We start from the raw sequence: 16065 nt of genomic DNA, 5'->3' as shown, positions 1-16065 counted from the left end.
AACAGCGCTTGCGCTGTGTTTCGCCGAGTGAGTGAGTTTACCGGAGGCCCAATCCCCTAACCCCTACCCTATTCCCTTCCCTACCCTCAACTATTCCCTTCCCTTTCCTACCCTCCCCTATTACCCTATTCCCTCTTAAAAGGCCGGCAACGCACTTGCAGCTCTTCTGATGCTGCGAGTGTCCATGGGCGACGGAAGTTGCTTTCCATCAGGTGACCCGTTTGCTCGTTTGCCCCCTTATTTCATTAAAAAAAAAATTAATACCTCGATCGTGGGAATCGCGGACACGATAGATTTTCAATTGTTATGCGACAGCCGGGTCTTTATAGAAAAGTAGACGACGCCCGCAACTCCGTTGCGCCAAAAATCGTTTATCGCGCGGGAACCGTACATTTTTCCAGGATAAAAAGTATCCTATGTCTTTTCCCGAGACTCAAGTTATCGGCATACCAAATTTCAAATCGGTTCAGCGGTTCGGGCGTGAAGAGGTAACAGACACACTTTCGCATCTATAACATTAAGTATGACGATTTTTGAACTAGCCGTATAAAATATAGTAAGTTGAAAATACACACTTTTCAGTTTTCGGGATGGGTAAAAGTTAAATTATAAAATATAGTAAGTTGAAATATCATACTAGATAGATGGGTAAAAGATTAGTTTTTGCGCCAGGACTCGGGACATCACAAAATCGTAGGACACAGGAAGAGTAGACCGCTGGTGCGGCGTAGTAGAGGAAGAAATATTCCCACACTCTGTCTACTAAAAGCTTTGCCTTCCTGCCTCCCGATTCACGATCGTCGGAAAGTTCTCACGCGGAAAGTTCTCATATTCTGTCGGACTGGTAACAAAACAACATATGTTTTGTTCCCAATTTGGCCGATCTCCCAACTTGTTTGTACCTTTAATCCTTGCGAGATTTCGCTGGCTGTTAAGTTTTTTAATAAAATAAGGTGGCAAACGAGCAAACGGGTCACATGATGGAAAGCAACTTCCGTCGCCCATGGACACTCGCAGCATCAGAAGAGCTGCAAGTGCGTTCGGCCTTTTATTAGGAATACGCTCTCTTCTTGAAGGTTTGCAGGTCGTGTTGGTCCTGAAATATTTCTGGCGACAGTTCGTTCCAGAGTATTATAGTGAAAAGCAGAAATTTACGAGAAAAACGAACGGTGGAAGACTGACACTCGTCAAAGTGATGAGGATAGTATATTTTTCGCGTGGAACAATGGCGAAAAGTTGCAGGAGGTGCGATTCCGAACAATTCCTCAGAGCGTGTTGATGATGATGATGATGATGACTGTGATGATGCGGGACCACGCCCGGAGGAAGCGGTGTCCAGATTCCGTGAAAGTGTCCGAGATGAGTCAAGACGAATACGCGACCTTGGCAACGAGACACACGGGTTGGTTTTGTACTATTAAAAACACGGCTCGTATCAAAAAAGTGTTCACGCAGTACACTTTTCGATACGAGCCGTGGCCGGCCTCGAAAAAGATGGCGCGATGAGCTAGACAAATACGAGCCAGGTTGGCTTACGACTGCGTTGGATCGAGAGAACTGGAGGACATTGGGGGAGGCCTTTGCCCAGCAGTGGGACAGCATAGGCGCTTAAAAAAACACTTTTTTTACCTGACCCAAACTGGTTCACGCAGTACACTATTCGATACGGGCCGTGGCCGGCCTCGAAAAAGATGGCGCGATGAGCTAGAAAAATACGAGCCAGGTTGGCTTACGACTGCGTTGGATCGAGAGAACTGGAGGACTTTGGGGGAGGCCTTTGCCCAGCAGTGGGACAGCATAGGCGCTTACAAAAAACACTTTTTTTACCTGACCCAAACTGGTTCACGCAGTACACTATTCGATACGGGCCGTGGCCGGCCTCGAAAAAGATGGCGCGATGAGCTAGAAAAATACGAGCCAGGTTGGCTTACGACTGCGTTGGATCGAGAGAACTGGAGGACTTTGGGGGAGGCCTTTGCCCAGCAGTGGGACAGCATAGGCGCTTAAAAAAAGCACTTTTTTTACCTGACCCAAACTGTCCTACAGCTGGGTAAAAGCCTCCTCTAATGTTTTATAGGTCTTCATTTTATCTCCAGCCTTCAATTAACAACCGGCAATTATTTTGCTCATAATAATACCAATCACTGATTGATACTAGGACATTTTGACAGGACATATTTAAATGATTTCAGCCAGTAGTCGGGATGCATGTAACTAATGTGTAAAGATGCCTATGTTTGTTTATATTAAATACTAGATGTCCCGCGCGGCTTCGCCCGCGTAAATTAGGAATTTTACAGAATTTATTTTTATTTTAGGGAAATATTTTTTATGGGAAGTACATGGGAAAATGTACTTCTCATAAAAAATATTTCCCCCGTTTTTCCCACATTTTCCTGAGTTTCTTCGGTCGTATTAGTCTTAGCGTGATAATATAATATAGCCTATAGTCTTACTCGATAAATGATCTATCTAACACTGAGATAAGTTTTTAAATCGGACCTGTAGTTCCTGAGATTGACGCGTTCAAGCAAACATACTCTTTAGGTTTATAATATTAGGTAGGTATAGATTTTTTTAAATTATCGCTTGACAAAATTGAGTCTCGATCTAAAAGACTATGAAATGGTATAATATGGTAGTGATAATGATGATGATGATGAATGTAATTTGCATAGTAGCATATGCTTTCTGTTCTTAAAACAACGTTGAAACTCCCAAACGTGTATCTATAAAGAATCAGGAGTTCTCTCAGCACCTTCGAACTACGGTATACCAGGTATATCTCGGTGCAAAATCTTACTTCTTGGTAGCATATGCTTAGAATACTTCTCACGAAACCGAAGTCACCACATGTTTCCCTATAAGTTTTGAGGAGTTCCCTCGATTACTTATGGATCCTTCATCAGATCACCACTTTTGTAAATATAGTACCAAATTGGGATGATACCCTATATACCAAAAGAAAAATTTTGAAAATCGGTTAACAAACGGCGGAGTAATCGTTGAATATAAGAAAACGAACATAACACCTCCCCCATTTTGAAAGTCGGTTAAAATTGTAGCCTATGTGTTATTCTGATGTATAAGCTATATTATTGTAAAGTTTCATTAAAATCCGTTCAGTAGTTTTTGCGTGAAAGAGTAACAAACATCCATACATCCACACATCCATACATCCATACATCCAAACAAACTTTCGCCTTTATAATATTAAGTAGGAAGTAGGATGTAATACATATAATATATAAGTTGATTCCTAGGCAGATGGCGGACCTAAGTAATTTGGTCGCGTTACGTCAAACCCAGCCGACCGATCACAGCTAACATGAATTGACATAAGCCGACCAACTGACGTACTAGGTCCGTAGATCCTACGTCGAAAAAAAAAGACCTACGTCGTACATCCAACGTAGGTCCGTCAACTGCATAAGGATCAATTTCCTCGATGGTACATTGATGAGTAGATTATTATTTGATTGTTTATAAAATATTATTTATTCCGAATATATATATTAAGACTACAACTTTTTCTTACTACAAGCTTTATATAATTAATATATCAATAGTACTCAAAGAAAATACTAAGCTTCTACGGTCAAAACAATGGAATTCCGTAGGTTTGAACCATTACTCGAAAATCAGCCAGTGTGCTTCAACTTGGGCAAAGGTGCGGCTACTTTCGCGCCGTTTAGCGGTAACGCATACCGCCAGGGCTGACACATGTCAGACGCATCGACAGCAGGGTTGCCAACTCTGAAAAAACAATCGATTTTGAAATGATTTTTTTTTTGGTTTTAAAACGCTGTAAATTTTTTAAACATGCCACGAGAACACTTCTTCGGGGTAAAACCACAGAATAGATAATAGTTGGTAAAACCCAACTACTTCCATACCAAATTTTATTAAAATACGTTTAGTAATTAGCGAAGAAGCTAACTTATTAACAAACTTGTTGTGTATGGTAAAAATGTTTTGTTAAATATTTTTTAAGTTTTTGCGATAAAATAATTGGCAACCCTAGAGGCCACACACGTTTAGGGTAACTTTCCTTTTCGAATATTTGACCTTTAAGCACGGGGTCAGATATTGAAAACTACAATAATTCTCACGTCAATAACTAAGGCGGTTTCGATTGATTTTGTAATCTCTATCTCACTCGTTATTGATATTCTTTGTGCCTCCATTGCTTGTGACATAACATTGATGTAGCGGGCCCAACAGACATTGTCCTGCAGTGCCATCTACAGGACTTATTATTGTCTGAAAACAAACGCCTCCGTGGTCTAGTGGTTAAGAGCGTGGCTCTCGACTCGGAGGTCGTGGGTTCGATTCCCGCGTTGCAAACATGTTATTTCCAAGTTTGGTTAGGACAATGCAGGCTGATCACCAGATTGTCTGACAAGTAAGATGATCCATGCGTCGGATGGACATGTAAAAAGTCGGTCCTGCGCCTGATCTCTCGCCAGTCGTGTCGGTCTTCCGTACCACTGGGTTGTGAGAGTGAAGGAATAGAGAGTGCTCTTGTGTACTGCGCACACACTTGAGCACTATAAAATTACTCCTGCGTACCTGGCCTGTTTTCAATGAAACTGGCCACCGTCACCGAAATCGGTGTGGGGGAGTATTATTGTCTGAAAAAAATTTCACTCAAGTCAAGCTGTTTAGGAGGACAGTGATATTCATACGTACGGTCCTCCAAACAACAAAATCGTTGTATGGGTTTGACATCGAAATGTTAATGTCACACACAATGTTTTGGAGATCGTGGCGTCACACTCAATGATTAGGCGCAGAACGCATGGATCATCTTACTTGTCAGACAATCAGGCAGGCTGCGTTGTCTTAACCAAACTTGGAAATAATATATTTCCAACGCGGGAATCGAATCCACGACCTCCGGATCACGAGTCATGCTCTAAACCAATGGACCGTTTTTCCATTAGGGTCGATTCAGACCGCAACGCGACGAGGCGAGGCGAGGCGCGGCGCGGCACAAAGTATGGATTTAACAGATTTCAATTGCGCGACGCGACATGCCAATCTGTCAATTCAGTACAAATTTAGAAATGCATCTAAGCGTCGCGTTCCGGTCTGAATCAACCCTTATTATTATTAAGGAAGCTACCGTTTGCAGTTTGGCAATTATGTTTCTCCAGACATCTTTATTTCATCAGAAAACTACCGTTCCGATCTTAAGAGTCCGCGACCGACAAAAATTTAAAATAATAAAATGCCACTTTAAGACATAGGCTATAGGTTTCATTTTCTACCGACATTGATCTAGCGACCCATGCCGCTGCTGCTTTGTACTGGCGTAAAGGCCAACCCGTACCCAACACGTACCACAACCACACAACAACCACAACCACACAACAACCACAACCACACAACAACCACAACCACACCACAACCACAACCACACATCAACCACACATCAACCACAACCACACCACAACCACAACCACACAACAACCACAACCACACAACAACCACAACCACACAACAACCACAACCACACCACAACCACAACCACACAACAACCACAACCACACCACAACCACAACCACACAACAACCACAACCACACAACAACCACAACCACACAACAACCACAACCACACCACAACCACAACCACACAACAACCACAACCACACCACAACCACAACCACACAACAACCACAACCACACAACAACCACAACCACACAACAACCACAACCACACAACAACCACAACCACACCACAACCACAACCACACCACAACCACAACCACACCACAACCACAACCACACAACAACCACAACCACACAACAACCACAACCACACAACAACCACAACCACAACCACACATCAACCATACATCAACCACAACCACACCACAACCACAACCACACAACAACCACAACCACACAACAACCACAACCACACAACAACCACAACCACACCACAACCACAAGCACACATCAACCACAACCACACCACAACCACACAACAACCACAACCACACAACAACCACAACCACACAACAACCACAACCAAACCACAACCACAACCACACAACAACCACAACCACACAACAACCACAACCACACCACAACCACAACCACACAACAACCACAACCACACCACAACCACACCTCGTGGTTGGGCGTATATTTCGTATTGTAAATGAACTGAACTATTCACATACGACATTTTGCAGTCGTTGTCGCCCACTTGTGTGATACCGACCACATCGCAACCACAACGTTGCGTCGATGCAATGTTTTATTTCGTACGTAACCACATCGCAACTACAAAAAGCTGCAGCGAAACACTTCACGCGTAACCACTGCTTGACTTGCATTTTGTCGTTGCGACCACGGACGTAAAAAAATACGGACGTAACCTTGTCTAATCATGAGTGAAGCATTGCTGTTATGGCCGCCCGTGTAGGATGTGTGCGTGTCATTGGCGCCGTCACTCAATGTGCAATGACAGCGGGTTGTAGTACCTAGTTGCGTGTGTGAGTGTCGGTCACGTGTACAATAAACGAAATTGTCGTACCTTGCATGCTTCACCTCTTTATAGTGTAATGCTACGTCCGTATTTTTTTACGTCCGTGGTTGCGACGTATTGTGGTTGTGGTACGTGTGGGTTGGCCCTAAGGAATGCCGAGGACTATAACTAGAAAAAGGTACAAAAAGGTACACCAGCAAAGCTTCAAAATGATCTAAGTGTGCCAAAACGTGCGTTGCATGAGAATAAAAAACGTAACATCCTCGTTATGTATATGGATTATGTATGTATGTTCGTGATGTTCATGATTGATGAATATGACTATATTATACTAATTTAGTTACGCTGTATCTTCTATTGAGGCTATTTGTACTTAATGAAAAACCTAGGCACCTTTATAAAAACAAACATTGCTATAGCATAGCTTTTAACGTGGGCTTTGAGTGCGGCGACCGAATAAAAAAATTCAGTAATGAAAAAACCCTAACACGCCCCACTCAAACCGTGTGCCGGTTTGAGTGGGACGTGTTAGGTAGGAGACGGCTTAGGCACGGTAATTGTGTGCGTGCGACTAGACGTATGCGAATTATAAATTGCAGTAGAAGTCCGCGCGACTTCGCCCGCATAAATTAGGAATTTCACAAACAAATTAGCCCACAATAATAGCCTACGATCGTTCAAGTAGTCTATTTTTTATCTGTGCCAAAAGCATAAAAATTGCTCCAGTAGTTCGTGAGATAAGCCCTTTCAAATAATTCTCCCGGTTTTTTCCACATTTTCCTCTGCTTCTTCGCTCCTATTAGTTTTAGCGTGATAATATATCGCCTTCCTCGATATAATATGACTTATCTAAGACTGAAATTTTTTTTCAAATCGGACTAGTAGTTCCTAAGATTAGCGCGTTCAAACAAACAAACAAACAAACTCATCCTCTTTATAATATTATTAAGCATAGATAAATTAATAAAAATGCTATGTTAGTTTTACCAAGGCAGTCCCTGAGACCACACGTTATGTCAAGCCACTTTATGACCTAGGCTAGAGGTCTATATAGCTATAGGTCCTCTATGTTACAAAATGTATTGACCCTTAATCTTACAAAGAACTCGTTTTGATTTTTATCACGTACAAATTATAAAGGGTGTAAAAAACAAAGAGATAAGAGTTTAGGCTTCAGGGTGTGCATATTGTCCCTGTTAAAGTATTTTCATACTTTCACAATGACAGATGTTTAGATACACAAGGGATACATACACACACTAAAGTATTACATTTTGTTTTGTCACACCTTGTGTACACTTGTTAAACCTTAAAACATAAAATTTTATGAATGAAATCGTAAAATTATAAAATTTTTGACAACCCTAAAATTTTATGAATGAAAAGTTTTCGACATCCCTAATAGCGTCGGCGAGTTGAAGTAATTGTATAACGGTGGTAACCTTTAACTTGGGAGGAGCGGTCACATGTAACTGATAGTAGTATAAACTGGACAAACTGAATTGTGGCTAGAAAAGTTTTACTACGACGGCAATGTAAGAGCCAGTGATTATAATTATTATCAAAATGACGAATAGAGGCACATAAGGTATAGGCATAATATAGAGTTTTGTGCCAAAATTCGCAATTTTGATTTAAGCAGTCTAATTTTAATAAAAAAGATGTCATTAGGCTATAAGAGACCGATAATTTTCAATTTATGATTATTAAAGTTGAATATTGTGTTTTGCGAGTGACAGAAAAAAAGTTTTCTTCTCCTTTCTTATTCATATAAAACTAGCATATATTTAAAATTCTGCATGCATTTTTTAATATAGTGTAATAAATAATTACTATCAAAAGTAATTGCTACTTTAATAACAACAAAATTCTTAATCCAACTTAAATATTACACCCAAAACTAGCCAACAATAAAATTACCTACCTCGCACACTTTGACCACGACATACTGTATGAGCATTACGAATCAACTTTCTTCGTTACGACGGAATTATGTCACATGGTAGTCACGATGTCATTTCCGGCCAGAGCCGGATGGGCCAACTTTAGGGCCAGAATTGAGGCCATAAACGGAAAAGCCATGAAAGCTATATAGCATAATTTATAGTTTCAGTTATAAAACTAACTCAGTAACTTAAAAGAAGAATTTAATATTATTATATTTAGGTTTTTTTAAGCCTATGCTGTTCCACTGCTGGGCAAAGGCCTAACCCAAGGTCTTCCATTTTTTAATAATATAATATAATATCTATGGACGCTTCACACCACGTCAGTTTGGCCCCGTGCTAAGTACCTGAAGTACTTGTGTTACAGATACCAGACAACGGAAATATATTTTATACTTTTATACTATACATATATTTAAGATTTTTATTATATCATACACATATTTAATACACATCCAGACCCGGGAACATTGAAAACTTTTTGTTCCGTCGGCGGGATTCGAACCCGCGACCCCCGGCTTGAGCTACCAACGCGCTCACCATTGAGCCACAGAGGTCGTCTATCATCATTGTGCTCGCTCCTGTGCCACCGCTGGCCAGACTGGCTGGTATGCTTCCAGCTAAACGCGCCATCTTTTTCTAGGCCGGCCGCAGCGGCGGTGTCCATCTTCCGGTACCCACTCTGTTGAGACCTTTGCCCAGCGGTCGGGATGCATGCGGCTTACGTGTCCCGACTCACGCCCAATCACATTTCAACATTGCCGTCTTTACTCCTACGTTCTTAATTCCCGTTTTTGAGCGCAGTATGCTGTTTCTCATTTTATCGAGAAGTTTAACTCCTAGCATACTGCGCCCCATCGCTCTTTGGCATACCCCGAGTATATTCAAGTTACTACAATTTAATTTTTGTCTAGTGTTTTCACGATGATAAAGTTTTTACATTATTACTAGACACAACATTTTTTGCCGAGACTCTATATTATTGGAGTAAAAGTACAAGTTGTAAGCCGGCTACATGAAGTTGCAGCAGACGACGTGTCCTCGCGACACTACTGGTTTCTATGTACAGTGCTCCCAAAGCGATAATGCGCATATAAATTTTCGTAAATTTTCGGCAAACGTCGTATTTCCCGAGCGTCGGAAGACGTCGCTGCAAGCGCTGTTTTTCTTCAGTTTAAAACAGCTCTTGCAGCGACGTCTTCCGACGCTCGTACGTGCAGCGACGTAAAGCGCCTGACGTTGCTTGGACGTTACCATGGCTTCCCGGTGAGTTGTAGCACTTATTGACGGACCGGCGACAGCGGACAGCCACCGGCTATATGATATTTACTTCTATTTCCTTTGAACAAGGTGCAAAATGCAAGTGCATTGTTTGGGGCTCTCACGTTTCATAGAATCGGGTGTTTTCGTGATTACGACAGCGTTGATTTGCATGCGCATTATTAATTTGGCAGTACTGTATTCCTATGATTAAGTGCCTAAACACATTTTGCCGAAGTTCCGCGGCAGAAATCATCAATGTCAAACGCATACAATATAACGCGACGGAATTTCGGCATAGTGTGTCATCGGTAATTTAAAATACATCACATGCAAAATCAAGTCGAACTTCCGCCGCGGAAATAGTATAAGCGACGATTAATAAAATAAAAAAGGAACGGAAATCCTATAAATAATTTGAATAACATTCAATATTCATGTATAATTGGCATAAATATTAAATAATTATTATACTAACTTTCACTTGGACAGGATTTTATTACGTATTTGGTATATATATATCATATTTTTTTATTTAGAATTTCCGAAATTACGTAATTTCGGAAATAAAACTATTTCAATAAATAATTTCATTCATTCTCCCTTCAAGATATGAAGCCGACGGTTTTTATTCGTCGACGATGTAAGAAGATGAAATTATAGTTTTTGTCCCAGAAAAATATATAATAAATATAATAGCTCCCACACCGGTTTCGGTGACGGTGGCCGGTTTCATTGAAACCACGTCAGCTACGCAGGAGTAATTTTATAGTGCCCAAGTGTGTGCCCAGTACACAAGAGCACTCTTTATTCCTTTACTCTCATAACCCAGTGGGACGGAAGACCGACACGATCGGCGAGAGATCAGGCGCAGGATCGACTTTTTACATGCCCATCCGTCGCATGGATCATCTTACTTGTCAGACGAATCAGGTGATCAGCCTGCATTGTCCTAACCAAACTTGGAAATAACGTGTTTCCAACGCGAGAATCGAACCCACGACCTCCGAGTCAAGAGCCGCGCTCTATACCACTAGACTACGGAGGCGTCAAAAATATATGATTACCTACTGACACAACATTTTACGAGTATAACAATCATCACGTAGTCATAAGTTAAGTTGTAGCTTTGAAATAAAAAAAAGTGTTTTTTCCTTTTGACTGTATAGTACGAGAATTTTACATCACAATTCATTCGTCAGTACGTCTAGTGTTTAGTATGTCACAGGGCATTTCCACTTTCTTGGCAAACACTTTAAGTGCGTCGTTACATTACAATCGGTCAGTGACACTCAACAAGGAGTCAGTGGTTCTCAACTGTGCCCTGCACCGGAAATAAGAGGCCGATCTTTTTATCGGACTTCCAAGGAGGAGATTCTATTTTTTTCAATTTTTTTTCTATAGATTAATATTGTATAAGCGATACGACTGCGACATCAGACGCAGGACAAAGCCGGCTAGACACGAATGACTATTACAGTGTCCAAGTGTGCGCGCAGTCGAAACCCAGTGGGACGGACGGACGACTGGCGAATGATCAGGCGTAGGACCAACTTTTTACATGCCCATCCCACGCATGGATCATATTACTTACTAGACGTTCCACGCGGCTTCACCCGCGTAAATAAGACATTTCACAGAAAAATTAGTCCACAGAAAATAGCCTATGATCCTTCACGTGGTCTACTTCTTATCTGTAATAACAGAAAAACTGCTCTAGTAGTTCGGGAGATAAGCCCTTTCAAATAATTTCCCCCCGTTTTTTCCACATTTTCTTTTATTTCTTCACTAATCTAAGTCTTAGCGTGATGAAATATACAGTATAGCCTTCCTCGATAAATGGGCTATCTAACACTGGAAGAATTTTTTAACTCGGACCTGTAGTTCCTGAGATTAGCGCGTTTAAACAAACAAACAAACTCTTCCGCTTTATAATATTATAGTAATATAGGTCAGACAATCAGGTAATTAGCCTGCATTGTTCCAAGCAAACTTGATAATTAATGACAATAATTTTCGTGCGAGTTTCTTGCGATGGTCCTTCTCGCTGTTAGTTCCCAAACCTGTGGCCAGAAAATAGGACATTATAAAAAAGGTTGTTAGCCAATTTGGAAATAAAAAATTATTAATTTAATTTCATTTTCATTTACGACTTAGACGAAACCACTAGACCACGGCGACAGCAGTAGTGACTTTTACCACGAAGCTCAGCATATAAATATTTTAATTGCTTACGCAACCGCGTTTCTTTTGCATTTTGACTCAATATACTCAAATTTCTCGTAACCAGAGGTCAACTTTCGATATTGTGCAATAAGAATTCCTTGTCGAACGAAAGTTTCGAACATCATTGCGAAACCGTATCCGTATATACAATTTTGGGCCTACATTTATTAACATAAGAGTGAAAGTAAGCCTACACCGATTTAACCAAATCACTCAAAAAATTTTCGTTAAAACTCAATAGCACTCAATAGAATTAACGGGAAACTCAATAGAATTAACAGGAGACTCAAGAGTAAAAAAATAATTTCCATTTTTTTACAATTTTGACAATTAACGTTTTTAAACGATAATTATATGGAGATTTAACTTTCGCTTATTACCATTGAGTACGGATCTCACAGCATCAATATTGTATGAGCTTGTACTTCGTGTGACCGACTTTTTGTACAATGGCGACGTTCCGTTATTGATCGTCACAAAAAAATCTTTAAACACACACCCGTATATAGAATGTGTGACTACTCATACTGTTCTTTGGAGCTTTCGTTTTAATATCGGGATTAGAAAACTCGTGAGTTACTTGTTAAAAGTTTGAGTTTTCAGAAAACAGCGGGACTGATGAAATAAAACCAGTGAAATGGGATTAGAAAAGTCATGAGTTACTTGTTAGCATTTTGAGTTGATGAAATAGGATCAACAGAGAATTAAAGTAATGAAGAAGGGGTAATAAAAGGAAATAGGGATTAGAAAATTTATGAGTAACATGTTAAAATTTTTAGTTTATTAATCCTTCAAGCCCCCATAAGGACACCGGTGACCGCGACAACAATAGAATACAATAGCATTTCCAAGAATCTCCGGTCGAAGGATTAAATAGGGGTTGAAATAAAACAGTAGAAAAAGAAATAGAATAAAACGAAATATTGATTTAAATATTTTATTGTTCCACGCGGATCCTTCGCATCACAATAAATAATGGTACATAATGACTCGTTTTCCTCACACACAAAATATATATAAACATAAACAATAAACGTATCTTTGGAATAAAAAAAACTTAAAAGTATTTGGTGAGAGACATAAACTAAAAAAGTAGAATACGTATATACATAGCTAAACTTATACAAAATATAATATACATAAATACAATACTGATAATAAAATAAATCACAGTATACATATAATATAACATTCAAACAAAACGGTGGTCATTAAATTAATACTTAGAGGTAAGTAATAAGTTAAATAAATTATTATTAGTCTAACTTAGTCCTGCTTAGCGTGGGCTGCGTAAGCGAGGTTTTGGGCGTCCTGGGAACGGCCCCAACCGCCGCTGCTTTCCCACCCGTGCTCCTCATGGGGAGGCTCTGACCAGCCGCTGGACTTCTTGGACTCCAGAAGCTTCTTAATAGCTCCAAAAGCAGCAGCTATAAAGGCAATCTTGCCGAGAATATACGCCTTGAAGACGGCAAAAGCGATGATGCCGAGGAATAGAGGAATGAGAGCGGCCAACTTCAATTTGATGAGCGCGAGGATTGGGAGGAGTTTCTTCAGCTTCTTCTTCTTCTTGCCACGACCTGGAAGAAGAAAAGAAAATTGTAGCTAAGAGAAATAATGTGAAATTTGTATAAAAACTAGACGACGCCCGCAAATTTTTCCAGAACCGTACATTTTTCCAGAACAAAAAGTATCCTATGTCCTTTCCCGGGACTTAAAGTATCTCCATACCAAATTTTAGCAAAATCGGTTCAGTGGTTTGGGCGTGAAGAGGTTACAGACAGACACACTTTCACTGTTCACATATTTTGTAAAATGTATTAGAATTTTTATATAAAAAGGTAACCTAGGTTAGAAGTTATTAATGGTTGTCATAGATTTACTTTTTCCCTCTATTGAGGTAGGTCTAAAATCGCTTATGTTTTATTATAGCGATCTATTATATAATATAGGTAATATAGGTAAGTTTACAACATGAAACGATGTCTAGCATTATATTAATAAATCTTTTTTTTACAGCACAGGAAATACACAATTTTATTTTGCAGTAAAACATTATACACTCTTGTTAGTTCAGCTTACTGCTTAGCTTAAATTTGTAATTCTTTATCTAGACACAATCTAAAGACCATTTACTTTGTGACACTAAAAGTTAATAACTGCAAAAAACTGATTCTTATCTTTATAAGACGTGTTGATTTTAATTGGTCTTATAATTTGTTGTTGTTGATACAAGATGTTTTGGAACAAATTATCATGTTTTGGGTGCAATATACACACGATTTCAAAGATTTCTTATAGTATCACATTACTATAACCCATTTCATTTTTTAGCGTAAAACTTTTGGGTAGTTTGAAAGATTATAATAGATAATAATGCTTATCTATATGCTGCTATATATCTATATAATATATAAAAATGGATTTCCAATTGTGTTAGCAACGCTAAAACTCGAAAATGGCTGAACGGATTGGGGTAATTTTAGTCTTAAAATATTTGTAGAAGTCCAGGGAAGGTTTTAAAGTGACACGAAGTTCACCGGGACAGCTAGTGAGATATAAATCTTAATCAACTCTGACCCAATTAATATTCAGCAAAAAACTCTACTAACCTTCTTCGTCTACGCTGTTTTCCTCATCCAGAAGAGACCTGGGCATCCTCAACTGCAGTGTGTGGCTGTCCAGGAAGTCTACCACATTATCCAAGATCCTCTCCTCAACCATCATTTCCCTGGCCTTGGGATCTTCTGGGAGTGGCTCGTAGCTCCTGGCAGACCTGGGAGAACCGGTCCTGGAGAAGGAGATGCCGTCCACGAGGCTAAAGTCCTTGGCCACTGCCAGGTTGTCGGTGAATTTCATGGCTTTTTCCTGAAAAAAAAAAAGTTGGGTTAGGGTCTTGGTTTTATAGTAAGTGTAGCGTAAGATAGGGTGTAAACTTTATATTGTACAAAATCTCTAATAATTTGTCATGTTATGTGAAATATTTGGATTGTTATAAGATAATTAAAGATTTTAAGGGCCTGTTTCACCACTTCCTCATAAGTGCCGGATCGGCTATCCACCACTTAACTTGACAGATAGAGTATGGAGAATCTGTCAAAAAAGTTGTGGATAGCCTATCCAGCACTTTATCAGGAAGTGTTGAAACAGGCCCTAAATATGGGTTTTGATAGGTCATTTGAAAAATGACATCGGAAAACTATGTATGGAAGTATGTATTGAAATATGATTGTATATAGACTTTGAAGCAGGTTTGGTCATAAGTCAAAGTCAATAATGAGCTCCTATAGTAGGTATTGAATAATGAAAGTAAGAGATAATTAAATATTTGAGAACTTCATTATTAAAGTAAAAGACAAATGTCGGAAGTAGGATTTTAAATAGGAATTTAATTTTAAAATAAGTAAATTAAATTAATGTCACGAAAGATTATTTAAATCTTATTTAGAATCTAAATCCAATAACGCCAAAAAACTCATGAATATTAAATTTTAAGTACGACTTAGCGGCAAAAATATGTACTATTCGGGACTCAAATTTCGAACTTCTTTGTACTATTCGGGACTCAAACTATTTTGTACTTTTCGGGACTCAAATTTCGAACTTCATTGTACTATTCGGGACTCAAATTTTGTACTATTCGGGACTCTATCGATTTTGTTCTTCACATCACAGTCACAACACAACACTTCACTCCACCTTGAGGCACAGCATGGTGTCAGTCTCCAGGCAGTCTCGGAGCCCCGACACGAATTTGTCGGCCTCCTCGACCGGCTTCGCAGCCGTCAACGCGACCAAACACAGAACTATGCACGCTTTCATCTCGGTGTTCAATTGTCAAGCTGTCTGTACGCCGACTATATGTATAGTGCCTCCCACCACGCGTTTTTGACATCCTTAAGCGATGGAAACTATGAAAAGCGGTAAGGATATTATGATATAAGAAATGGGACGATTTGTTTTAGGTATCCTAAGCTTTTTTGGTATTTAATGGCATAAATATTATCTGTTTTAGGTATCTTAGGCCTTATACTTAATTATTTTCATTGCTATGGCTGTTTATATGCTATTCTTATAAATAATGACTGGCTATTTGACGGAGCTTTGCTCGGTATTCGATAAAACACGAATAGAATG

At 39.6% G+C, this 16065-nt stretch overlaps 1 protein-coding gene across 1 annotated transcript; it reads right to left on the bottom strand.

Annotated features, from left to right (window-relative positions):
- Positions 1-13197: 13197 nt before the first annotated feature.
- Positions 13198-15750, bottom strand: LOC121737542. Its single transcript, XM_042129196.1, has 3 exons — positions 15628-15750; positions 14541-14796; positions 13198-13508 (listed from the first exon to the last, which is right to left on the bottom strand). The coding sequence occupies exons 1-3, from the start codon at positions 15748-15750 to the stop codon at positions 13198-13200; spliced, it is 690 nt and encodes a 229-aa protein (XP_041985130.1).
- Positions 15751-16065: the final 315 nt, after the last annotated feature.

The sequence above is a fragment of the Aricia agestis genome, chromosome 21 (assembly GCF_905147365.1).
Source record: "Aricia agestis chromosome 21, ilAriAges1.1, whole genome shotgun sequence".
Lineage (NCBI taxonomy): Eukaryota > Metazoa > Arthropoda > Insecta > Lepidoptera > Lycaenidae > Aricia > Aricia agestis.
Note: the sequence above shows the minus strand (reverse complement) of the source record. Positions and strands in the feature narration are given on the sequence as shown.

Coding starts and splice junctions, on each gene's coding strand:
- LOC121737542 (XM_042129196.1), bottom strand. CDS start 15,750: ATGAAAGCGTGCATAGTTCTGTGTTTGGTCGCGTTGACGGCTGCGAAG. Junction 14,797..15,627: donor ACACCATGCTGTGCCTCAAG/GTGGAGTGAAGT, acceptor TTTTTTTTTCAG/GAAAAAGCCATGAAATTCAC. Junction 13,509..14,540: donor AAACAGCGTAGACGAAGAAG/GTTAGTAGAGTT, acceptor TTCTTCTTCCAG/GTCGTGGCAAGAAGAAGAAG.